Source organism: Anoplolepis gracilipes, chromosome 3 (assembly GCF_047496725.1).
Source record: "Anoplolepis gracilipes chromosome 3, ASM4749672v1, whole genome shotgun sequence".
In the NCBI taxonomy this organism is placed as follows: Eukaryota; Metazoa; Arthropoda; class Insecta; order Hymenoptera; family Formicidae; genus Anoplolepis; species Anoplolepis gracilipes.
In genome coordinates this window covers 15,168,868-15,195,964 of record NC_132972.1, presented here as the reverse complement: position 1 = coordinate 15,195,964, position 27,097 = coordinate 15,168,868, and the positions used below count along the sequence as shown (strand labels likewise).

The following is a 27,097-nucleotide window of genomic DNA, read 5'->3' as shown; positions in this document are numbered from 1 at the left end:
CCCTCCGTCGTTGTAAAGCCGAGTCCCTACCGGATCGATCCGCCCTAGAGCTGAGCATCCTAGCCAACAGGGAGAAAAAGGTAAACGCGCGAGAGAGAAACGAGCGCAGGTGTGGGCGGATACGTCGTGATACGTAGGTGAATCGCTCGAAACGAGATAGTCGAAAGCGACCCTGAAGGATAGCGTTGGAGCTAGTTGGGTTGGGCGGTCGTAGAATAGTCGACTCTTGTAAATCCTTGATAGTGTAGCATCAAGATATATAACATTCGTAAAGATACGAATGTACGTGGTACGTGCTTCAGTTTGTCGTATTTGTTGAGAAATCGAATATTATCGTTCCATTATTCACGAATCAGAATACAAAATGTATCATAGAAGAGAGATGATATATATTATACTTCGAGACTCGAATAACCGGCAATCGTAACGTATTTTTATTGCCAAAATAAAAACAGCTACCGAAACGATTATGGTAGCCGACGTCCTTCTCGTCACTTGGCAATACGTAGACAAAGTCACGCTCGTTAATCGCGAATTGTTTGCATGCGGAAAATATTTACGAGCGGCAATCGGCGGTTGCCAAGAGCGGTCGCGAATCATCGAGCGACGAACACGTGGCGCTCTTTCGCAACTTTTCCTTCGACGATCTTGGCGCGGAACTCGACTCGTACGAAATTCTCATATAAATCGAATCGGGATTTAATAAAAGTTCGATGGAAGATCGTTGCTCTTTGTTCCCGCGAATCAGTAGATTACGACGAATGTCAAATGCACACGCAATTCTTATTCTGTTGGTATGCCATCAATTTTTCGAAAATGCACTGCGTTAAACTCCAAGAAGAAATTCTCGTTGTAAGCACATTCTTATCGAAATTTTTACGACGCGTTTGTTGCAGTCGTGAAATATTATGACAAAATAAAAAAAGTGATTCTCTTACATTTTATCCATAGTTTATCGCAATACCAATCACAATAGCTTCGCATTTGCTGAATTGTAAATGTAAATCAATATCGAAATAATTTTAAAATTATCCTCTTAGAATCCTCTAGAAATATATTTTTTCTTCCAATTAATTAATTATTTAATACATTTTGATATATTAGTTTAATAAAAATCATCAAACGTTAATTACCGATTAGTACTATGATTATCAAATATTTCATTAATGTTTAATAATCCTCAAAGATCTCATATTGACCTAGAGCATCTTTAATAAAAAAACAATAAAGCAGTTAAAAGATGAAAAAAAAAAAATCCGGTCATCATTGCTTGAAAGCACTAGGAGAGAGGGCGAGCTTTCTCGTAAGCATTTTACTTTAACTATCATCGCAAAATAGCCTACTTTCTGGTAAGAAATTACACATTACAGGAAACATATACGACGTCAGAATGCCAATCTTGGTAACTTCTCTGCGTTCTCATATTCGCAATATTACATGTGGGTACCTGTTTTTTTAAAGCAATATTATTATCACAATTCGCGATGAAACCTCTACAATATTCGCAACTGTAATTGAGTAATGTTAATAAAGATATTATTAAGAGAGATTATAACAGAGTGACGTATCTACATCTGATTATTGCCTTAGAAGCCTAAAATCTTTCTTATTTTTTTCAACATGCAAAACAATAATGTAGAAAATTGAGAACCATCGTTCTTTATTATAATCCTTTCAGATAAATCTAACGTCAGGGTTCTCTGAACGCTAAAGGTTGTTACTTTTTCGATCGACAAACAGCACGATTTTTTAATCTTTAATCTTGATTGCAATCATATTGAATTATGATATTAAAAATGAGAAAAATTATACCAAATTTTTTTTGCGTTACACGTCGAAATAAATTAGTTGTTTCATTTATGTGACTAATTTGTGTGCCGAATTCACATTCGATAATTAGATGCATTTATTAAAATTTATAATTTATAATGTTACTTTGATAGAAATGTATAACACAATTATATATACATATAAAACTGTGTTATACATTTCTTTTAAAGTAAACATTATAATAAATGATCAAAATATTGCTAGTTATTAATCCACGAACCATAAAAAGAATTTTTGCTAAATTTTATTAATCCATAATCCATACTATGGAACAAGAGAGTGGTGATATATGAAATATGTAAATAATTTTGACATATAAAAAAGTTTATATGACTTGTTTAATATTAAAGAAAAATAGCCCGAACATTTTTTTTCAATATTGTGAACGATGCGTAGCCCTAAGCAAAATGATAAGAGATTCTATTCGCCACCGGATCGCTATAAACTGATATAGAGACGATAAAAAAAATATTGCCACCCTCCATCCAAATGAATATGCATTAAGAAAGTGCAGTCTCTTTCTCTCTCTTTTTCTCTCTCTACAAGTATTGATTTCTTCGATGTCTTGAAATAATTGAACAGAGACGCGTGAGAGCGACGATACGATCGGATGCAGGTATAAGATGCACGTAGTAGACAAGTAATGGTGGTAGTGAGAGGGAAATACAGATGGAGAGGAGGAAGGGTGCCCCTACTGGACGTGGAGGCCTCTGGGGTATTCAGTAGGAGGAGACGGGTAGGCGCATAGATAGAGGCTCGTATCTGTACGATATACCGATACCCCATTCCTGCCGAATTTATGGCCGAAGTATCTGCCAGATAGGGGACCTAGTCGTACATCTCGGCGTCAGAATTTGCGCTATATGGCCCTCACGCGCCTATACGACCGTCTTACCTGCACCTGCATCGCGACAATATAGTGTTGCAACGCGCATATTCAAAATAATCTCTCGGTCAATACGACTTCAAAATACTACTCTCTTCCCGTCAAGCTAATATCAGGACGAAATTTCCGCTGAAACGATCGCATAAAATAAAGCCGCAATAAATATTTTCTAGTTTATAGTTTAGTTTTCGATAAATATGCATTTATATATTATTTAATCCAACTTGACCACCTATTCCTATTCCTATAATATGGAAAAATGCATAAGTCAAAAATTATATATATAACATTATTTTTCTCATCAGAAAAAGGAAAATTTTCTAGATGATTCAAGTTTGTGAAATCAGTTCACATACAGAAAAACAAGTATTATACATATAATATAGGTATATGATGTTAAGTTATACATAATATAATAATTTTCTTTATCAATAACTTTTAGAAAATTATTCGATAAACATAGACATGTACACAAAAAAAGAATCTAATAGATAATTTATGTACTTCTATTTATAGATTGAATCCTACGGATAATTTATAAATTGCGATCAATATCTCGCTACAAGATCTGTCGATGCTGGCAAACGAGCTAAAGAGCCGCGATAAGAAAATTTATTTCTTCGAACGTTCTCTTTCACGAAATGCCGCAAGCTGTACGTGAAATTGACGCGAAACACAGACCGACCTTATAGTCGGCTGATTCCCTTTGTAGAAGATACAAAAGAAAATCAGATAAAAAGCGTTTAATACACTTCGTTCGTGCACAATACAAACAAAGACCAGTAACAAGAATGATCGCGAAACTCTCAAGTAGATTAATTGTTTTCACGCTTTCTTTCGTTTTCTTGAAATTTTATCAAATCCTAAAGTCGATTGAGCTTACAAAAAAAAAAAAAAAAAAAAAAAAAAATAAAAAGAGAGATTCTCGGAATGTTTACAAGCGCACTTATTGCTGATATTTCTATTTTACTCCCAAAAGAAACTTTAAAAACTCTCGCGCCGATGTTGACATCGGATTTCTTTGAAAAGATGTTTTTTTCCAAAGAGAAATTAATTTTTTTCCTGAAATATTTGCTTGAGCAGGCTCGAAAGATTAAACGTGCAAGCCGAGTTCCTAGACGGAAGTCCCAAGTCATGCGAGGAAAGATTCACAACGACCATTACTCACAAACGATTTAGCACCGGAATAATGAATACAACGATCTATATGCGCGGAGAAGTAGACGATGCACAAGAGTTTGGAAGATGCCACGAAACTTGAGAGCTTCAAGCTTCTGGTCTTTCCGTATGCCATATTGAATGCTCTCTCCGTAAAACCTCGAAGAAGTTTTGCGATGTGTCGCTAGATTGGAGAACTGACATTATTATTGATGTCCACCTACTGCGAATAAAGTTAGCGTTCGAAACGCTTGACAGTCAAGTAGAGTCTGAGAATCTCGAGAGGCCTGTGGCACTTTTCTTCTTTCAAACTTCGCAAACTTTTATTAAATGAAATCCGTTGTCGTGCATTCAAATAACATATAAATAATAATATAGTTGCTTAACAGTAAGTATTTAAAAATCTGTAAACAAACAAAACGTCAATAAGGAGAGCGACAAATATTTAAAAGAACGCATCAAGCAAGAAATATTTAATTCGTTCAGAAGTCACGACTATTTCCAGTATCCAGTAATCAATACGTTCCATCGAGTTGATGCTCTCGAAGCTTTTCCTCCTCTCTCTTTCCCTCCTCTGTTCTACCTTTTGCTCCCACAATTCTGTGTGTCATTGACGGACGCCAAAAACTTTGCCGATAAATCTGACCCAACGAAACACGCTGCCGGTTAACGATCCATTAAAGCTCGACGATCGACTTTAACATCCCGTTTGACGCTCCCGTATACCTCTTGATTTTTTTCTCGATCGAAATGATAAACGTGGTAATTGCGACGAAATATTCGTACTTTAATTAACGACGATTACGTTAAACCTTTTATCAATAGCTTAAATCACAGAGAGCGTTACGTGATTCGTCGCCTCGAAGTTTTTTTTTTCTTTTTTTTTTGTTACGTTTTTGATCGTGGATTAAAAAATTCTTTTTCCATCCACATCTGTAATTAATATTTAGAGGCTCTTTATCGCAAATCGGTAAATCCGCGTCATTCATATTATAGAAGCATGGGAAAATATGATTTGCGGATATTTTCATAGGGAAAACCTCTTACATCTCTCGATGCAATTTTTATTCCGCCTCATTTCATTTGCCCTCTAGGGTTTTACCGAAGCAAGCTACTGCCATAATGCGCGAGTAAAGAAATGATATTTAAGATTCTGCTGAAGAAATCGATTTCCTGACCGTTGCAGACGAGCACGCCCAGACGTCTCCGCGAAAGTGCCTCGCGCCTTCATAAATGAATCAACTTGTACGCCGAGCCGTAAGTCACGAATAAAAAGCGCAGCGTCGTAAAGTCTGAGAAACGCTTCTCGCGAAATGTCGCATTCGCAAAGATCGCGACGTTAAACTTACCTTTCGGAAGGAAAGATTTATTCGCGCCGCAACAACACACCATCTACGAGAAATGGCATAAAATTTACGTTAGAACGCTGCAAACTTTATAAAAATTATGGCTGACGTTTCAAAATATCGATATTTTTCCATGATTAAATATTTGACCTGACGTTAAAAGTAATTCAAGATAAGCTAAATAAAAATAATCCTTTTATTTTATTTTTTTATCTCGATATTTCAGCTGATTTATAATTAAAATTTTATATATTATGAATGATGGTAATATTCAAGCATGATTCAATGATTCTTCATCAAACATTTCACAAAATATTGAATATTTGAAATCACGATATTTCGTATGCCATTAATTGAACCGGTTTCACCAAAAAGAGCATACTACCATTTCATATTTGAATCCGCTTAATCAACCTGCAACATAATGAATAAAAAATTGGATACATATAGGAACTATTGCAAAGTTAAGCTTCTAGATTAATTATTATCCATTACGTTCCTCGATTACATCAGATATCGAATATTTATTATTTTTCTCACAATTATATTAAATTTCTCACAATTATATATTAAATAATTAAATTGATATCACCATTAATTGGAATAATTTTACGCGAAAATTTTAATCTATTTACTGGCAGTACTGTATTCATATTACATCCTTAATTTCTCGAAAAAAAAAATAATTATATATACACGTTACTCTCTTTGTCGTATCACCCCGTGTATTTCCACAGTGGCAAATCGCATTCCTTCATCGTTATATTTCTCGTTTATGTCGCAGAGCGACATTCTCACCGCCGGTCCACGCGTACTCGATGCTAGCGTAAACCGCGGCAATCCCGTGCTTCAGTTTTTCACGGTAGCTAAATAAGATACACAAAGTGCGAAAAAAGTAGAAAAGTGCAGCGAAAGCAAAGCGGATTTCTCAGCATTTTAGGTCGCAGCCCTAATACTGCATTGGATTGCGCCGTCCTCGCACTGTATCGATCTCGTCATTGATCTTGAATCCAGAAATCGTTTCGAAGGATCCGCGAATGGTTTCGAAATAAATGACTCGAATTGCGTCACGTGTACTATAATCGTTAATTTCTTCGAGGGTATGTAATCGTTGGACTTGTGAGATTGCGAGTATTTGTAACGTAAATTTCAATACAGATGGAAATACGCCCGAGATTAATTTAATGAAAATCTTTGTTTAGCATCAATGTCAGTTTAGCGTCAACTATAACGTTAAGTAAATTTTCTTTCTTCGTCCATATCATAGGTCTGATACTATAATCTAGGAAGCGCAACAACGAAGAAAGAGACTCGCTAATCCGAGAGCTTACCCGACCCTAACTGTTGGTATAGCAAAGGGCTTAGTCTGTTTGATAAACCATAAGCGGCAGGAGGAATATGTTCACAAGGATGTTCAAAGATGCATCAATAGCGGATGAGAAATAAAATAACACGCAAGTCAAACAACTTTAATACACTAGACAGATCGTGAGTGGAATGCGAATCTCCTCAGGTGTGCATTCCATGTGAAAACACAACGAACGAGAATATAGAGAATAGTTGTTCACACACGCGCACACTGTTACGTTGTAAGCAATAAAAGAAAGATACGCGCGATATCGTATCTGATGTTGCAATCCGCAAGCGTATTTCGAAATGCCCCAAGGCTGCTTCCGTATTTTCAATTCCCGGCGTTGCGGAAAAATGAAGCGCACGTTTGGCGGCACGACGCCTATGATTTACGTGCAATAGCAGCCGGTGCCATTTACACCCTGCTGACAGGTAATCCGGTCCAGGAGGCCGCAGTGCGGTACGATTGCAGTCCGAGTGACGGTACAACTGCAGCTGCACCGTTTCACTGTAATACGATGGACGACGGAGATTCGACCGACCCCGTAAGTTGTACGCGCTACCCGCATATTTCGCGTCTCTAGATAGCCCCGTAGAAGCACAGCAAGAAATTCGCCTATCAGAGAATGTATAACCACGACGTATAAAAGAGTATTGCTTTTTCTGTGACCAAGCAAGATTTGTAGAACAGAAAACAGGGTATAAATACCATAAAAACAATAAGTAATTAATTGAAAATTTCACTCATCGTACAACCTCGTTCGCATATACAACGCACATAGTATTATTGCTATTAGTGTTAGGTACTTTTTTAACATTTTATCAAATCTATCAGACCGACGTACTCACTTTATCCTAAATACATAATAGAATTTTTAAAAATGCAGCTGTAGAAAAAATACAGTTATATAACGGTAAATTAATATTCCACGAATGTTATTGTGAATCAAACTGGGACCGATAATTACATCAATTTTTCGACGAGAACTGTGAAATAAATTGATTACGAGATAATTAAATTCGGAGTAGTACCTTGACGATGAAGGAGGTCAACAAGCAAGAAAGCATTAGTGGAGGGTACAGTACATTGCAGGATATCAACCAAGAAAGATTCACTGACATGACACTCGAAAGGCGCTTGAAATTATTACAAGAAGCTACTAACTTCTCTGCTGATTTATTTTTAGTTCATTAACATTGATAGATAAGAGAAATGTAATTATTCTTGATAAATATTTATCAAACTTGACGATGAGAAAGTTTGTTTTAATAACAGTTATTAATAACTGATATACAGATATCTATCTATTATATAAAAAATAATATACTAAACGAGACAATTTCCGTCTAACAAAAATAGCAGAACTGTGTTAATTAAAGAAGCACATAGCTGTGGAAACAAAAGTATAAATTCGCGTTTCGCGTAAGAACGCTAACTGTGTTTACGACGCTCATAAGGGGATGCGGAAATGAATATTCATGAAAATCGTTCGTCGGAGAAGCAGCAATTGCGGTTCGCTACGAACGCTTCCTTCTACGTGCGTATTTAACTTAACGATACGCCTTCCTGCGCGTTTTCTTCATCGTTATAGCTTAGCTGCTCGAGGATTAGTTACCTCAATCGGAAACAAGTTTAAGTTTAAGATGATAAAATTACTGGGGGGAGGCACCAAATGCGCAGGCACGTACATTCGAATGATTTTCCGCAAGTATAATTAAAATTTCAATTATGAGAGAAGAGAGAAAGAAACTCGTTGGAAATATGTAATAAACTTATTTTTATTAAAATAAAATGTTTACTTTTATCATTTGTTGAATGAATAATGAATAATGACAGATACAAGCCAATATTTTTTTTTTTTTGTAAAATCGAAAGATTCAGTTCTCAATACATTCTTATTGCTAGATTCGTGTTGCAAGGAGCCTCAACAAAGAATCAAAGTATGAGAAATGGTTCACGTGACAGTCTGCAATTTTCTTTTGGCGACCTTATTTCCTTCAATAACCATTCGAGTTTCCCTTCATGCCTCCGTCCCATCATAAGAAAGACAACGTTGCCGTTGTTCTCCGACGAAACGAAATCTCAACGGGTGTCTCAGTTGCAGCTGCTGTACAATATATATTGTACGTCAAAGAATAATCAAAGACAGTCCATTTTTTTGACCGAAAAACGCAAAATACGACACCATACTTGAGCAACAACGATGATATAAAAAACACACATAATTACTCCTACGCTTCGTTTCGAGCTAAATATAAAAACAGTAATCTTCTATTAATATATATATATATATATATATATATATATATATATATATATATATATATTTATATATTAATAGATATATATATATATATATATATATATCTCTATTAATATATATATATATATATATATATAATAATATATATTAATATATATATATATATATATATATATATATATATATATATATTAATAGAGAGATTAATGTTTTTATATTTATATATATATATATATATATATATATATTTCATAAATCAATTTTTTTATAAAAGTAGATTAAAAATACTTTCTAGCTCAAGAAATTGAATTTTAAAAAAGATTTTATAAAAATTTTTTCTAGAGTTATTTGCATGAAATAAAATTAAAGAATTTACACAAATTTTCTATAAAAGAGTAAAAAAAATCATAAATCTAAAAAACTTGAAAATTTATGTACGGATATAATATAGGTACAAGCAATATAACAAAAAAAACATACAATGCAGCTGCACTCAAATTTAATAGCTCTATTACTTGTGTGACGGCGTATTTTTTTTATGGTAACAAGCATGTTGTAGTTTCGTTGTAATGAAAAATAGTGCAGCTTGACCAGTCATAAGCGTTACACATGCATTGCGACAGTCATAAAACTCAATAAAGGAGCAAAAAATGTGATGTGATTCGACTTTCCCTGTGAGCAATTTCGCCGCAATAAGATGTTTGCAAAAATAAATTTTGCGAATTTTAACGTGTCTCATAATTTGTTTCGGCTAAATAATATAACTCTTAATTATTAAGAGTTTTGATTTTATTTTTAATAGTTCTAGAATTCTTCACAAATTAAATAAATAGTTTTGGCCATTAAATGCATACTAGAACTCTGTTCAGAAAGTATAAGTGTCTGTAGAATGGCACACAAAAAATAATACGAAATCTTATTTAAAGTCAATTAAAGAACAATCGAAATATGATCTCATCTCGTTATTTGTATGCTTGGCGTCTTGAGCGATCTAATTTGTATAATTAATATTCTATTAATTTTTACGCATAAAACTTTTGTAGAACTATTGCAGTACTTTCAAGCGCTTAAAATCTGGTAAGAATGTTTAAAAAAATCATCGAAGAATAAAGTGAATTTAACACTTCAGTTTGTCCCGATTTTTCCCGAGTCTTCTTTTAATGATCGGGCACTATTTGTTTAATCTATATATATCAAGAATTCTATTAAAAATAAAACCAAAATTATCAATAATAAGTTTCCACAAATAATAAGATGCAGTTTCATACATACCCAAATAGAATTGCACGAAATATGCTAGACGACAAAAAAAATTAATGAGTTTCCATAAAGTGAGACGCCAGTTTCACGCACGGCTGTTTACAATATGATAGCAAAATTATCAAAAAGAGAATTTGCGAAAAAATTCCTGAATCAATAAAATTCTACGAAACTTCCCTGATTTTTATATATAAAAAAAAAAAAAAAAAAAAACATCTCTGAGAATTCCCAGGTTTTCCATATTTTTCCAGGATGTATCTAGACACCCTGTACTATATTATAAATATATATGTACAATGTATCAAAATGGAAAAAATAGAAAAGTAGTTGCTTAGATATAAACAGTATAAACAAGCATAAATTCAACATGAAACAAATAATATTCTTCAAGTAATATATATTATCGTACCTGCATTCTTTCGGGCTGGACGATGCGTGAAGCCTACAGTTACAGGAGTTTCCTGATAGTCGACAAAGCGATTGGACTCACCTGCAACAAGAATTATGAATAAAATAATTATTAAAAATTTATTTTTCAATTAATAAATTATAATTATAATAATGAATCAAACATGTTTACAATATTCAATTAAATAAAATTTTCGTTTTATAAGAAAAGTTTAAGAGGTACAGAGATTTTTATCTCTTTTAAAATAAGTTTTTATCAAATAAGAACAGAAAATAGGATAACTGCAGACTTGATGCCCCGTGCTTGCACCTCTGACCTAGTTTCACGTTCTCTGAGGTTACGTAGCTACCCCATTAAACGATGACGTCACAGAGAAACGACATTATATCCTGGTGCTACGTAATCGTCTCTTTCTTTCTCGATTTCCTCATGGAGGAAATAAAAGTCGCTTAATCGACTTTTTCGATTTTTACTCGTTACCTATAATTTTAAAAAAGCTGTCACTAATTTCACGTATTTTATCTCTATAAAAAAAATTTAATTTTCTCGCTCGATACGTTATATCATATAGATATTTTTATAATATCTATAATAATATTTTTATAGTAAAAAATTTTTACAATATAAAACTAAATTTTATATTATAAAGGTAATATATCGCGAACAATTTATGATATAATGTAATATAAACGTGTGAATTGTACTCAAAATGTAGAAATCAAGTAAAGTAACGTTTGTATATGTACATATAAAGTGCCTAATATCAAATTTTATGCATATGCAGTCACGAAAGAAATGATAATAATCATCCGTATAAATGTCGCAAAAAAGTTAATGGCATGTGAAATTGATTCTGTTTACAACCTTGACCTACCTACATTTCAACATTTATGAGACTATGAAATGTAAATCTCTATACATCAGTTGCCCATTTCATGACAAACTAATTAGTTTCTGATTCCATGATACTTTTCTAGAAACTTTTTTACTTATTATTAGCATGAAATATATATGGACAAGTAAATTTATTTGAAAAAAGTCGATGGATACCATTAATTGCGAATCAGATCGAAATTATAACCAATTTTATATTTTGATCAAGAATTTATTAAGCTCTAAAGCTATATATATTGTTAAAAAATAACTGAAAAATATAAAACTAAGCTTTCGACAGAATGAAAAAAATAATTAAATTTTAATGTCATATAGGTCAGATTATACAAAATAAATTCGAGAAATTCGTTGCATCAACTATTTATCACAAGAAACATTTATATGAAAAATATGTCGTAATCTCGCAATAAAGAGGATAAAGTTGAAAACTCTTTAAAAGCTGATTATGATTATAAAAGTCGTGCAAGCCATGATGCCATCATAAAGGCGACTTGCTATCATCAAATAAGTCGTTATAAATCGGCATTATATGTATTATAAACCGTTGCTGTATAAAAAAAACTCGATTTAGAATCGTTCTAGAAAATACAATCAAAGTACGACATGTTTGAAAAACAAATTCAATTTATTGGATTAATCAAAAAGTTTGCATTTTTTGTTTTATTAGTTTGAGTCATACAAAAAAGGAAAAAATTTTGATCAATCCAATATTTTATAAAAATATGCCGACATATAAATTTTTGTTTTATTTATCAACATTCCGCATTTTATTATTTACTTCAATTTATTTTTTAAAAAATAATTTATAAAAATTTATAAATATAAACATTAAATTGATACCATTAACAAATGTAAATTCAATGTGTTTTACGTTATATTTTATATTATATCTAAACTTTTTCTGTTACAAAATTAAAAAATAAAAGTAAAAAAAAATTAGCATCAAACTCGATACTATCCGTTCTTAACTAATGCACTTATGATTATTACAGAAGTATATAAAAAAATATTTTAACAGATAAGAAACTCACTTGCGTTTATATGGGGATAAATGCACGTGGAATGCGGGTCGCGAAGTTTAAAGACGCCGTTTGCCGTACGGAAATATATTTATGTCAGGTACCTCAGAGATAGGGAGACATAAAACGCAATAAAGGGAAAAAGAAGAAAGGGTGCAGGGAAAGGCGGGATCAGAGCGAAAGAAAGGTAAAGAAGAGGAAGAAGAAGCCGGCTTGATGCAGCCAGCCGCGAAAAAGCGTTCGTCGTTCTCCGGAGCGAGATCCACTTTAAGGGAAAAAGAAAATAAAGCAAAGTCGCAGCGTGTACCAACGGCTACCGTTCTTCCAACCATTTTCCGGTCCTACCTGTACCCGCTCTTCCGGTAGCCGCAAGTGGCCAGCTGGCTGGCTGCGTTACTTCATTATCCAAGGAATATCCAGAGGAGAGAAAAGCGGAATAGCAGAACGCTAATTAAATTTTTCTTATTTGTGCCTATAATCGTAACATTCTTCGGATCTAGTACGTATTCAAACAATCGCCTGAAGAAAGCTCTTAATTTACTTAATTCTTTTGACTGGTAATCTCTTTTTTAGTGATATTAAAAGAAATGTGAAAGTTTCTTTTTTTTACATACATTATTTTATTCGAATTTCTCCTTCAAATATATCTCAGCTTTATATATTGCATTATTATATTTTTCTGTTAAGCGGAATTAAATGATGAAAAATCTATCAATTTAAAAAAAAAACAGAAATTTATTGTGATAAATAAAACAAAAGGGAGAGTGAAAGTGTGCGCAATTGGATCTCAAACTACTAACCGCGAAACTAAAAGAAAAATGACTATATGAGAGTAGCTGAGAGAAAATAGACAAGATTTATCGCGCTACAGCGAACTTTTTTCCCCTTTCTCAATCGAGTAAATCGATCGGCAACGCCCGTCCGCTATTGGGAAGCATAATGCGATTTTACGACAGCGGAAATAAAAGGCCTTGAAAACGTCGTATGGCAAGATCGTCCAGAGATCTTTCTTGTTGTGGCGCTCGATTACGAAATCTATGTTCACGTACAGTCTCTCTAGATCAGTTCGGAAGAAATTTTCGCGAGATTGATGTACATTAATGTATTATAAAGATACAAAAAGATGTAATGTTGAAAAGAGTTCTAAACTTATTTTGATCTGATTTCGACTATTTTCCACAAAGTATATTTCGAAACTCTTTGCATCAGGTTGCATTACTCGTTCATTGACCTAAAATTAAAATTTTCCATGGATTGTTGGTGAATTCGTCCACAATGTAATAATCGTTAGACACCTCGTTCGAACCAAGAAGAAAAAAACGGAACATAATCGAAGAGACAGAGAAGCTACGAAGCCAACATCTTACCACTTGGGTTTATTTCTGGATGTCCCGAGAACGACGTCACGAGCCGACCAGAATAGCGTGTATCTACATCATGCTTGGGTAACCCCCGTGGCGAATTTCGGAGACAGACGGCAAGGTAGGCGACGCAGAGCGACGAGAGAGACTGCGCGAAGACGTCAGCTGTTCGATCTGTCTCTCGTAGACTTGTGATGAGCACGTGAACTTCGAATACCGCCTGACCCGACGTATATCGATGTCAAATTGCTCGCGGAATCGCGTGATTAACGCGATCTTTATTTTCAATGAGCTATTTATTCTCAATGAACAATGGTGCAATAAGTAACTCGACAAATAAGTCCAATAGTTCGAGTTTAAAAAATTATGTAGCCAAGAATTATGTTACCCAGTTGTGTGTATAACATCCCTGTGTATTTCTAATTTCTGAATTAATTGATTTTTGGATAACATCGCTCAATTATGTAAAGTCGAGAATTACGCCAAGATAGTAAACAGGATGTAATAAGTATACTTCATTGCTCTTAATTAACATTCTGTCATACTTCGCTATTCCATATTCAACCGCAAATCGACTTGACGCCGTATGAAAATTATTTCTCGACAGCGAGAGCTCATTCGTATTCTGTTAAGCAGACGTACCGACAATTCGTCGTCTCGTTACGTTACAGAGACAAGAGAAATGGAAGAGAAGGAACCCGAGATGAGAACGAGAAATGGGAAGGCAATGAAGATGAGCAAGAAAACAGAGGAGAGAGAGAGAGAGAGAGAGAGAGAGAGAGAGAAAGAGAGGGTAACACGTCTAAGGTACTTTTCTAGATACGCGAGAGCACAGCGTTATTCAATTAACGAAGGTTACGTCGCTCGTCGCTTCTGCCTTCATTACCTAAACTTCGTCTACCCCTGGTTTTCTTGATTTCCATTTTGGAATTAATAAGTCTTTTGAAATATTCGCAAGAGAGGCTGATGTAAAATTAAAAGGATTACGATAAATCGAGCTGCAAGAAAGAAAAGATCATAAGGATCAAATAAAACTCTATTAAAAAATTTTCTGACGCGACATAATCATTTCGTAATTTTTCAAATAAAAAAAAAAATGATCCGTAAATTGCCGAATTTATTTAGCAAATTTTTTTTATTTACAAAATTTTCCCTATAAAAATTTGAACAAAAGACTGTTTCGAGAAATTCAAAATATAAATTGATAAAAATTCCATTTAATTCTAAAACTTTTACACCTATTGTGTAGAATTTTCTCGACCTTCAACGAAAACGTATGTTAAACTGACCGATCTGAAACATTGCCAAATATTATTTTACGTAACACTAACTTAGATTCACATTCAAGCTGCGTGTAAAATAATAGAAAATGAGATTTCTCTGTCTCTCTCTCTCTTTTTCTTTTCTCTTTTGACTGTAGCATTAATCGCAAAGTAGCAGTGAAGACGATGATAATTAAATATATAATTTTTTAAGACGGTATGATTATTAAATATATAATTTTTTTGTCTATATGTATAATCTCATTTCATTTAATATACGTTAATAAAGAATATTAAGCAAGGCTTTTCGACGTACGTGCCATATCGAAGGCGAGAAACAATTAACGTGCATTCTCGCGTCCAGCTAGCTTTCAATTAATCTGCTAATACAACATTCGAAACTGCATATCGAATTCCAGGGAGCTTAACGTGACCTTGCATCTAAATCATGTAAATTACATGCAAACATAGATATTGAGACAGAAGTCGCATAACGACCTCCGCTGCATGCTCGTGCTGCAGCCGAATTCTGCATATTGTAGGACTGCTCGTAAATCTCTGTTGCGAAACGGTCAATGAGTTCCACACGTGGCATACGACTATTTCATTATCATCGCAGAAGAGGCGTTTCAGCTTTCAGCGTTTCGCCGTACCAAGCACGCGTAATTCTATAATCATTCAGCCGCTCGTAATCGATTATCAGTATGACAAATATTTGGCGCTTATTAAATAGCCCTACGCAAAAATGAATTAATTCACAAAAGAGAAATTTTTCATAAATTAAATTTATTAAAAAATTTGGCACAATTATGTGTACTTACTTCCTTCTTGTATTTTATAATGTTATTTGTTTCTAACATATCGTCTAGAGTGCGATTAATTAATTAAATTTTGTTATGTTTATGTTAGAATTATACTTAATAAGAAAAAAAAAGAGCAAATAAAAAGTCGACTTTGGAATAGAATTCAAAAAAAATAAATGTGTAATACAATTTGAATTAATTTACCCTTCACATTCTTCGATGTCTGGTGGTCCAGATTTCCCATTATTTTTCGTTGCATCATATACATAATAACCCATATGACAGATATCATCGGTGCCCACATGTCGAAAATATATCGTATACTGAATTAATATGTGTTTTTTTCGAATTAGAAAAATAATTCAAAGTTTATCACGAAAAATTTTACGTTGCACATTGCACGAGATTAAAAACAAAATGTTTAAACTTTTCAAACGCGACCAAACAATTCATCGTTCATTTGAAATAATAATTTTAAAAAGTATTTGCAATTGTACATGTATGTGAGTTACGAGAAACTCGAGCCAGACAGAGAAATGGTCGAGATCATCGACCGTAACAGATAGCAGCCAGTTTGACAAATCACTCTGAAAAGAATGTCCGCACATATGATGTAATATTTTAAATTCAGACAGCTATATTTGCACGCGTATATAAACGTTAATTGAAATGAACGTCGACAAAAAGAGATAGTGGTAAGAGCCACTAAAAAATTATATATATATATATATATATATATATATGTTTCTTCCCGAAATACTAGCGATAACAATAGTGCATCTCTTGGCAATCCGCCAAGTCGGTTCCTATTTATTTGCCTTGTTTATAATTATAATACGTGGTGTTCGATGACACGTGACACTCGAAGATTATGAGAACGCGAATCCCGCGATTTTCAAGTCGCAACTGCTGACGAAAACGAGTCGCTCTCTTTTCATGCTCGTCGAGGCGAATCTTCGCAGACAGATCAAAGAATTTTCGCGACTAATGACGAAAGATGTGCGCGAATGACAAAAAAATCGCACCGATAGTCGTCACGCTAGCGACAAGCGTGGGCACGCTTCGAGATTCGACTGCTGCATCTTATCCTAAATTTAGTCTTGTCGGTTGCGTCCTACATTAGAAGGATCCATACATACGTGTGCGTAGACGACATACGTACATAGTTATATGTGTATATGTAACTTTAATGACACGAGTCGGCCAATGTGTACGGTGTAAAACAGAAATTTGCGACGCTGCGTTAAAATTATTTAAATTCGTTAATACACTTATCGTACAGATATATAAACATTGCTGTGCTTTCACTATTATTATATTAATATTGATAATATTGTTTTAATTATAACATATTTGCAATATAATTACAACATAATAGTTTTAATTTTAACATAAGCACAAGTATCGACTTCGTTACAAAAGTTAAAATACATATTCTCCTTTATCAATAATAACATTTTAAAAATACTAAATATGTTATTTAAATATCTCAGCAATTGGACCATTTATTAAAATATTTCATTTAATGATTCTGCAATTATAAAAAGAGAGATTATTAAAAAAGTCTAATCTTATTCATAATCAAGATCAAATCTATCAATATTACAACATTAGATGATAATAAATGTTTCCCTTTTTGTCTTCTAAATAAATGACAATCTTGTACGTAAGATGTAGCATAACAATATCACGTATAAATATATGAGTATAGTTAATGAGCGTAAAAAATGAATGACACGATTAATATGCGAACGTACATACACCACGTGGGGCAGGAACAGTGGACCGCGGTTTCGAGATGCAAACTATCGATACTAATTGGCAGCCACGACTAACATTCGATGCCAAATATATCAGAAGCAGTATTACCCGGTAGCAATATCGGCCAATAATAATTGGAGCGACTAACCGAACCAACAGCGCGATGGAAAGGTCTCTGTTGTAATAAACGTAATAGAATTTACTAAACAATGTTCTATTTAAACCAATTACAATAATACATACACATGATATATCAGATGACTAATAATAATTTATGAATCCCAATAAAATAATTTGCAGCGCATTTAGAATGTCATGCGCTTTGATTTCGAGCGCGTATTGTATAATATACGTATATATAGATAAATAACGGAGTTATCGATATCGAAGCACAATCGAGAATTATCCTCCCGTTGCCCGCAATACTGTATGTTAATCGCTCCGCCATCCAATACGAACCGGGACAAATTCGTGCGCGCGTGTACAGGCGTACATTATTCCTCCGTACACAATTAAGTTCGCCATCGAAGCACGTCACAAGTAATGCATGCGATACGAATAATTCTATTGATTTCGGTACGCTTCCCCTTGATATTAATCGATATGAATCCCTCCCGCAAATGCACCATCCATTAGCGATCGAATTCTCGCACATCGCTTCGCACATTCACCGTTCAGTTCCCTAAAGGAAACCTTCAGAATCGATCTTGATATGCCTTGAGTATGTTGCAGATCAGCTCAAAAGAAGAGACAAATATTCCTCGCGTGGGCTTTATGTAACAATAAAAGTCACCATATTCTTTCACACTACAAACTGCGTTTTCTTCCATGTTAAAGGAAAGAAAAATAAAAATAAGATAAAAAAATGTCAACTGGATGAGAAAATTACAGTTTGTATCTTTAACAAACGTTCATATTTTATTGTTGTTAATCTGCTTGTGGAATATATCCGAATATATCATAATACCAAAAGCATTGATTTTCTTTTTCGCAAAACCGAGAGAAAGCCTGCACTTTCAATCAACGATTCCAACTTCTTTCTTTAGTCATTTTGCAGTTCGATCAAAGAGAGTCTTGTCAAGAACTCTATATGCTAATGCCGAAAAACATGAAAAAGTCTTTTGGCCAACGTTCCAGCAATGCCTTTCAACTTTGTATTCAGTTTGTTGATCTTTTCACGTGCATCGATTTTGTGAATACTTTTCTTTCACCGCTACTCCTTACTTTATCAAATTTTGCATAATGGTAGAATTTGTCACTATATATATATATATATATATATATAAGTGCACAGATACATAAATCATTACTATTCGATGCATCTTTTTATAACGTAAAATGCAAATTTAATCAATAAATTAAAATTATGCTCTAAATATTTCCTTTTTAGTGATATAAAGCAACAAACTTTAAACTAGAAATTATAATTGCATATTTAAAGTATACAATGTAACTAATAATCGAATATAGATAATAGAAATATTACAGTTCACTACTATATACATATATCAGAGCATTATGATTCTGTTTTGTAAAATATACTATATTATTCTATATTATCGAATTAATTGCTATCTAATTTGCAAAAGAAATCAAAAATTGAAATAAAATTAGCCCTATGCATCTAATCATGTTAAATCCAGTTGAAATTAATATCGCGAGTAAGCAAACGCGCAGAAAGCGAAGCGAAAAGGGACAGAAAGTTATGAAAAGCGGAACATACTTGCTGGCTTAAACGAACATTAACGAGGTCGGTTAACCCCGATGCACGATGGCCTGACGGTAGAAACCAATGCGATGAAATATTTGCAAACTTCGCACGCAGCGAAGCCGGAAGCTGGTGAATTGTTTTGGTGAAACTTGCAGGTGCATTTGCGAATAGGTGTATTCCGAAAGCTGCCAGAACGATAGGAGAGATCCAATTTAACGCGTCTTCCCTTCCCCATGCTTTTCTTCTCGTTGTCGATTTCGCATTTATTTTAATCCCTCAAATTATATTCCGTTGCTGATGAAACCGATGGTATTACAAATAGGTAGGTTCAAAAACTTTGTAATTAAATTTCCATTGAGAATGATAGAAATTTATTTAAATACCGAATCGCGTGTAACTATAGCTTTGATAAAATTGTACTTGTAGCACTATATGAACAAAGCCAGCGATCATCAAGCAGTTTACCGTAAAGTATTTTAACCCTTCGAGTGCACCAAAGTCAAAGTGAACAATATTTAGACGGATAAGCATTTTTTTCATTAAACAATATACATTCTAAAGAGAAAAGTTCAAATTTTATAATTAAATATTTGCAGTTAAAAAAAAGTTAAAAAATGTACCTAAAAAAAGGAAAGTTAAAGCACGTAAAAAAGAGTGCGTTATTTGTAAATAAATTAAAAAAATTTTTACTTTCTGATATTAAGCCGTGAACATTAACATTTTTGTGGTTGTGACAATATATGATTTGAAGAAATATAAGAATATATAATTTAAGAAAAAATTTTAAAAAATGGTAAAAACAAATAAATTTAAAAAAGTAATTAAAATTGACCGTAGCCTTTATTCAAACAGTTATTATAAGACCGACAAAAGTTTAAAACAGTATAGTTAAATGTTTAAAGGAAGTATCGGTTTACATTCTAAGATCATGCAGCGGATTCGAGGGAAAAAATTTCTAGTTTTGAAATATTATTAAGAAAAAAAAAGTTGAAATTTACAATAACTCCCTGTGCAATCAAAGACTTAGTTAAAGAAACCTGGATTTATAACTAACACACATACAAATAAATAAATTGTCTTATTAATTTGAGAAAATTGCGAAAAAGATCGCAAATTTTTATTCCACGATATCAATATATGCAGAATTTCATGCCATCTTTATTTTCCATTACAGAATTTATATCTGGAAAATAAATGAGGTAGATGCTAAAACAAGGATATACCGAGACACGTGTTTGATTTATCGCTTACTAGAAATCTCGCTGAAATGTCTATTTTCTTCGATGGGTTAAGAATAAAGCCAACATGTCACTCTCGATCGAAGATGTCGCCGGAAACAATGGTAACGGGTGTTGTCGCGCTGAATATAACAAGTGCCAACCTATAGATGGTACAACAGCTGTTGTTTGCGACAACAGAACTTTGCAGTAATGCTTTATGATAAAGCTCACCGAATTATATTGCCGTCATACTATGAAAATACGAAAACAAGACTGTTATTATTAGAAGCATTACACAAGAAAGTTCCACAGAGAGAGACTCGCGTAAGAGTATATTAATAATTTATATAAATAAATTATTATTATTTTATCTTGACAACATATCTTGAATAAATTTTTTCTGAAGTAAAGTTTCTAAAATATTTTTTCGAAGCATTAATTTTTGTTACGTGATTGTTTTCTTTAATATTTCAAAATATTAAATGTTAAAGAGAAAATCCAATTAATAAATAAACAAAATAATCGCGAAAGTAATATGTATAATAAAAAAGTTCTATCAAACGGAAAATATTCTTTTGAAAATTTGAGAGCGTCGATGTGAATTATGATAAAAATATGAATCTTTCGCATATTTTTTCTACCATACATCTATATCTATTGTAACTCACGACTATGTTATCTTAGCAAATGGCGACTGCAACGAAAACATTCGATTGCACATTCGTGCAATTTGAAGATTTTTCGCAGAAATATTCAAACCAAAAAACAAACTTTTTCCCGAATACGAGATCGTGCTATATAATACGACGGCCAATAGCTAGAGACAAACCAGGTTGTTGAAGTACCCACCCCATTTACCTGTATGTAATGTACATAAGTAAATATCGAAGCTCCTGTGTGAAACGACAAACACATCTCTGCTCTGAAGAGTATATAAGCTCTTGCCCCACTTCTCATTCATTGCTCTCATTATCAGGCATGTCATCTCCTCTTTCGTCCTTCATTGCCGCATCTTCTGTCATACTCGAGCGTGTATTTGCCGTGCATGTACAAGGTAAAGTATTACATTGTGTGAGAACAAAGAGCTTGTACATAAAACGCCCACGGGACTGCGATATTTCAGACATCGATCGAATTCGAATTTCATTCGCTCGAAATCATTTCACGACCCGCAAGAGTTTATTGAAAGCGTTTATTTATATTTTAAAGCAAAAAAGCGAGTATGTATTTTTACAATAATAATCTCTTTTATTCAATAATTAGGTTTCATACTGTCTATGCAGAGATAACATATTCTTTAATTTCAAATATATAATACATGTAAAATTTAAATGTTTTAGTAAACTAATTTTGAGTCTACTGATTCTATCATAAAACGAATGATAATGTGATATGATATAATTTTGATGTAAGTTAATTAAACTGCTATCATGATAAAACAAACAAAGTTTTTACAATTCAATAATATCTTTGTAAAGATTTTTAACATATATTTCGTGACAAAGTATAAAACAACATATGATATCCAATTAAGATAAAAGGGTGAAAGATCACGTGCAATTGTATACTGTACGTGAATATTTGCACTGTACATATGTACGAGGGAACATATAAGACTCGCAGGTTGTCAAGCTAAGCGAACTACCGAGCCATAAACCATCCACGACTCCCTGTATTTCTATCTCTCTACGTCTTCGTGAGTTCGTCTACAAAAGCGCATACACTGCAGAAATTGAAAACTATCGTATTGCTACGACCTTGCCGCATGTTTCGTCTTACAAATTAGAAGCGCACCTCGAGATTTGACCAAGTAATCAAAGATAGAAAAAATTAAATATTTACAAAATGATCCATCACCGTAATATAATTAATAGAAACATAAGAACGATATAAAATTTTAAATATTTTTGTGTACAAATATAATGCATATTTCCAAATAACATGTAATTGAAAAACATAAAATATTTTTGTATATAAAATATAAATTGTACATATATATATATATATAATTTTTAAAAAATTTTATTTAATCTTTATTGAATGTCGTAACACACTATAAAAGTGTTTTGTTAACTTTTTTTCGCGTTAATAACGAGTCTCCTACAGAAAAAAATATTTCCGATTTGTCGAAGTTATATGATCGTTTTAGCAATGAATGTGTCTATTTTAGCGTTAACGCTATTTACGCCCGAATGCCCCCCTTCTGGATACATCCACCGTGGCCTACATACGCAGAAGTTCATAGCTAAAAAGAATCAATACGTTACCTTTACCTCTACCTTTCTACTCTTACCTTTACCTCGTTTCTGCGCGCAGCACGTGCATACAATTGTTATTCTCTACACGATGTATTTTCTAATGTGATCGCTAGTCCAAGCAATGTTTTGTTTTTTATAGGGATTCTTAAACTTCAATGATATAATTTATACGTTTATAAAAGACACTGCAAAATACGGTAGGAACTAGGAATACAGCTGGGATATTTGAACCCCGAGATATCGATTTTTCGCGCGAGACTATTTGACGCGCTGCTGCACCACGCTCACAAACACGTGGCAATCTGGAATTACATATAACCTCAGATCCGCACAATTCCGCATAACATCTTAAGCCACGCGCTATTCATAATATCCTAAAATTTTCATTATTTATGCTCTTCTTATATTTTCGCAATGACGATGACTTAATTTAACGAATAAATAAAAATGTTTGAAAATACTAATAATCGCCTATGATATATATATATTTCAATTTTTATCTTATCTATGTATATAATAAAATTACTTTCTAGTAATAAGAAATTGCAAAATATGATTAAAAGTATACATTTTATAACGATTCTAATTTTATAATATTAAAATCAGTTTTTAGTACAATTAGCTTCAAGCCGAATTCTAAAGTTTCGCTTCCGACTTCTCGAGAAATCTACTTAAAGAAACCCATCCCCATTGTAGTACGATCGATTCCTCGACGATAGCGTAATTAAAGATTGATTCAATGTTAAATATATATTCCGGCAACTTTCGAAATTCACGATCGTCCGCTCTCGCGATTTAAGAAGTTATATTTAAACCAAACGACAAGTTTAAATTACACTTAAACTTTATGCGCGATTTTAAACAAATATCCATACATATTGTCACTATAAGATAAAGCTAATTAAGTAATAAAGTTAATTAAAGCCGAAGTAAATTATGTTTGGACATTAAATTTGAAATTTGAAATTGAAGAAAAATAAAATATATATAACCCGTTTTTAAATAAAGAAAATTATTAAAACACAATAATTCCAACGACACTTTTATATATTTTATAACTTTTGTTAAATTTTACATTTAAATTGCATATTCAGTGCAAGATATAATGATGCAATGAATATTATCTTACTTTTCGTATAACAAAGCAAATTCTAGGTAATTCTAAATTGTACGAGATGACTCAACGACGAAATTTGAAATATCTCGTTATTATAGAGCAAGGTTAGCTCTAGAGAACGTTCACTTGAAATACGCCGTCGCTTAAAAGCGAGACGACCGAGAGTGCAATTTCGAGAGCAAAATCGTCGGTACGCTGGTGGTGACCGAGCCCATGGCCGTGAGTTACTCGTCGCATAACCGTGGCAAAAGAGCCTCGCCTAGAGCCGAAATTATTGCGTTTTCTTGGCCCCTGTTCAAACACTGGCTTACGCCGCGACGACGGCGCGATTATTGCAACACACCGCTAGACTGGCCTACATCGAAGAAAATTGCGTACGAGAAGACGAATGCTCACTTGCTTCCGACGTCGTCTCCGTGGTCCACGTGCGAGAATCGAACAGTGCGAGAACAATATTAGTTAATTCTTTCTCCGTGAAGCTTATGTAATTTTGAAATAAAAGAATCTGACATAATAATAAATCATATTTAATTAAAAATACGATTGCATCTATTACAAGCTATTATTTTCTCATAAAATTTCTGAATAAAAAACTCTAACAACACATATATCAAGTAAAAAAAATCAATTTATATTAATCTAGATATTTTTTAATGAATTTAATATTGTAAAACAAAAATAATTTATTAAATCTGAAATATTTTTCGTTCATATTATATTACACAAAAAATTATATATAAAACTAAATATATTTAATAAGCACGAAATATATTTTTTTTAATTTTTATAATAAAATATATTTTTTATAATATTTCTATACAAAAAAAGAACATTAAAAAGTTCGAAAAGTAGATTACGTTTAATTTCGTTTCACGCATGATACAATAGTCAATTCAGGTTGTAACACGCGATAGATAGTTCATAATTTCATGTAACACAATTTTTACATTCGCGCGGATACGCAGTTTCGCTATGGTGATGCGTAAGATCGAAACGAAAAATATGCGACGCAGTATATTCGCTATAACACACATTTTATTTCATGATATATGTATTGATCCTGTATTGTTTGAATTTATTTTGTATCATGTAAAAGATAACGAGAAAATTAAGAGAGACCGCGCGCAACGAAACTATCCTCTTTAATCCCTCGTTCCATTCCGAAAAAGGATCGCGAGTTCGTTACACGTGGTCAATGCTCCAAGTTTTGCGCGATCATCAAGGTGTCAAGAAGCTCGAATGTCACTTTCGATCGCCCGAATTATCACGGTACGCGAACTCAAGGTCGCGAGAGTAGCGCGCAGTAGCTAAAAAAACGGTCGGTAGACTTGAAACACCTGATCACCGTATTACCGTGTGTAAATGACAATCGCAAAACAATCATTCCGCAGTGATAAATTCTCAAAGACGACGTAATTTCAAGTAATTGCATTTCGATAAGAAAGACAGGGGAGAAACATGCACGCGATCTGTCAGTCCGAATGACAGTTGACCGAGTGACCCATACAAACCGCAGCCACCCCTCTCCACATGACACGCATTCCGACGATCTTGCTCTCGAATGACAGACAGACGGATAATTTGTCTGTCAGCCCAGCTGACATTCGTAAGATATGTACGAGCTTACCACCTTGTTTACGCACTGGCATCCTTCTTGATAGACAGCCTCGCAGGGGATGAACGACGACGAAAACACGATACTTCCAGGTGCGGAGCTAGCGAGTATTCTGGAACGGTCCAATATGGGCTGAGGGTGAGACAGAGAGAAAGACAGAGAAAAAGATAGAGAGAGAGAGAGAGAGAGAGAGACAAGAAAAGCACAGAAAGGAAAACAGCGGCACGAAGCGATGACGACGAGAGGCACGACTGTCCGCCGCGGTCTGTCACTTGGGCACCCGAGCTTCCGCGGAAGAATCGCACAACGATATCGCGCACACTGTTGTCACGATAAACGACGATGACGACGAGTCGTTTCGCACACGGCGTCCGAACACACGGACACGCGCACCGCTTGAAATGTCACTCGCGAGAATCCGACGCGGCGAGAGCCCGTGCGAAACGTGTGGGAAAAACCGCGTAACGACGATATAAACACACACAGGCGGCCGCCGCCACCACTCGGCCACGGGCAATATGGCGTCCCGCTTGGTCTAGCAGCCGGAAAACCGGCTGGCTGGCAGGAGTGGAACGCCTCACTCGGATTGGTCCGTCGTCCGCCACGTGACGTCACCGTTCGTAAGCTCGCGCCTCGCGCGCCCGTCCGTCACGCGCTATTCCACCGCGCAAAACAACCCCCTCGCGCGCTGTCGATATTTGATTGTTCCCCGCCACTATCCCATATAATCACATGGACTTTTTACCGTCTTGAGTCGATGCTTCACTCGTCACCGCGTTTGCGATTTCAACAAGTGTTGCAAGACAACGTGACATTATTATATTTATAATCATTGAACTATTTAATTAAACTTGAACGTTTGAATAACTAGCGATATATTAATTCGCGAGTCAACGAATTATTGAACTTGAAATTGGCAATTATATTGGATATATTGTTAACGCGATAAATTATTGACAAATTAATGGCGCTCGGAAATGTAAAAACGAACAATATATCTATGAGTAAATTTTAACGATATATATAAACTTATATATATAATTTTATGATCAACATAACAGATTGCGTTATAAAAAGGTACAAAAAATATGAGTGAGATAATAATTTAAATATATAAATGTTAGTAAATATAAATATGGCTACCTCAAATGCGAGAGATATAACGAACACATTTTTCAAAGTATATCAAAATCATTTTTAATAATTTTGATATCATTACGTAACTCTTGTCTTTTCTATACAAAATACTCGAGTGACACGTAATCTGAATCTAAATAAATGTCGCTATGCAACGCTTGTTCGATATTAGAATACGTTCTCTTTCCCTCGCGACCACACACAACACACTGTAATTTATACTTGATAATTAATTTCGAACGTTCACAAGTGTGGCGCTACTAATCAGGTACTTAGCTGCTGTCATCTTGTGACAATAAGAAATAATATAATAAATTATCCGTTTCGATAATGTCTATTATTATCGATAATAGGATAAAAAATCAATTGAGTGATAATAAATATATAATAAATAGTTATATATAAAAATTCTCTACTATTAAAAATAATATTAAAA

The 27,097-nt window shown here is 33.8% G+C and overlaps 1 protein-coding gene across 7 annotated transcripts in view; it reads right to left on the bottom strand.

Annotated features, from left to right (window-relative positions):
- LOC140663681 (disks large homolog 1-like) overlaps positions 1-17,182 on the bottom strand; it is a 265,116-nt gene extending 247,934 nt beyond the window's left edge. For 2 of the 7 annotated variants that reach the window (XR_012046306.1, XM_072888036.1), the window contains exons 1-2: positions 16,047-17,179; positions 10,504-10,584 (exon numbers count right to left, since the gene is read on the bottom strand). Coding sequence is in view for 5 of the 7 variants with exons in the window: in XM_072888036.1 (XP_072744137.1) it covers positions 10,504-10,584; positions 16,047-16,146 (181 nt within the window). In the remaining 2 variants the exon portion in view is untranslated. Of the gene's footprint in view, positions 1-10,503; positions 10,585-16,046 lie in introns of all 7 variants that reach the window. The other 5 variants (XR_012046307.1, XM_072888040.1, XM_072888039.1 and 2 more) reach the window with 4 other exon arrangements.
- Positions 17,183-27,097: the final 9,915 nt, after the last annotated feature.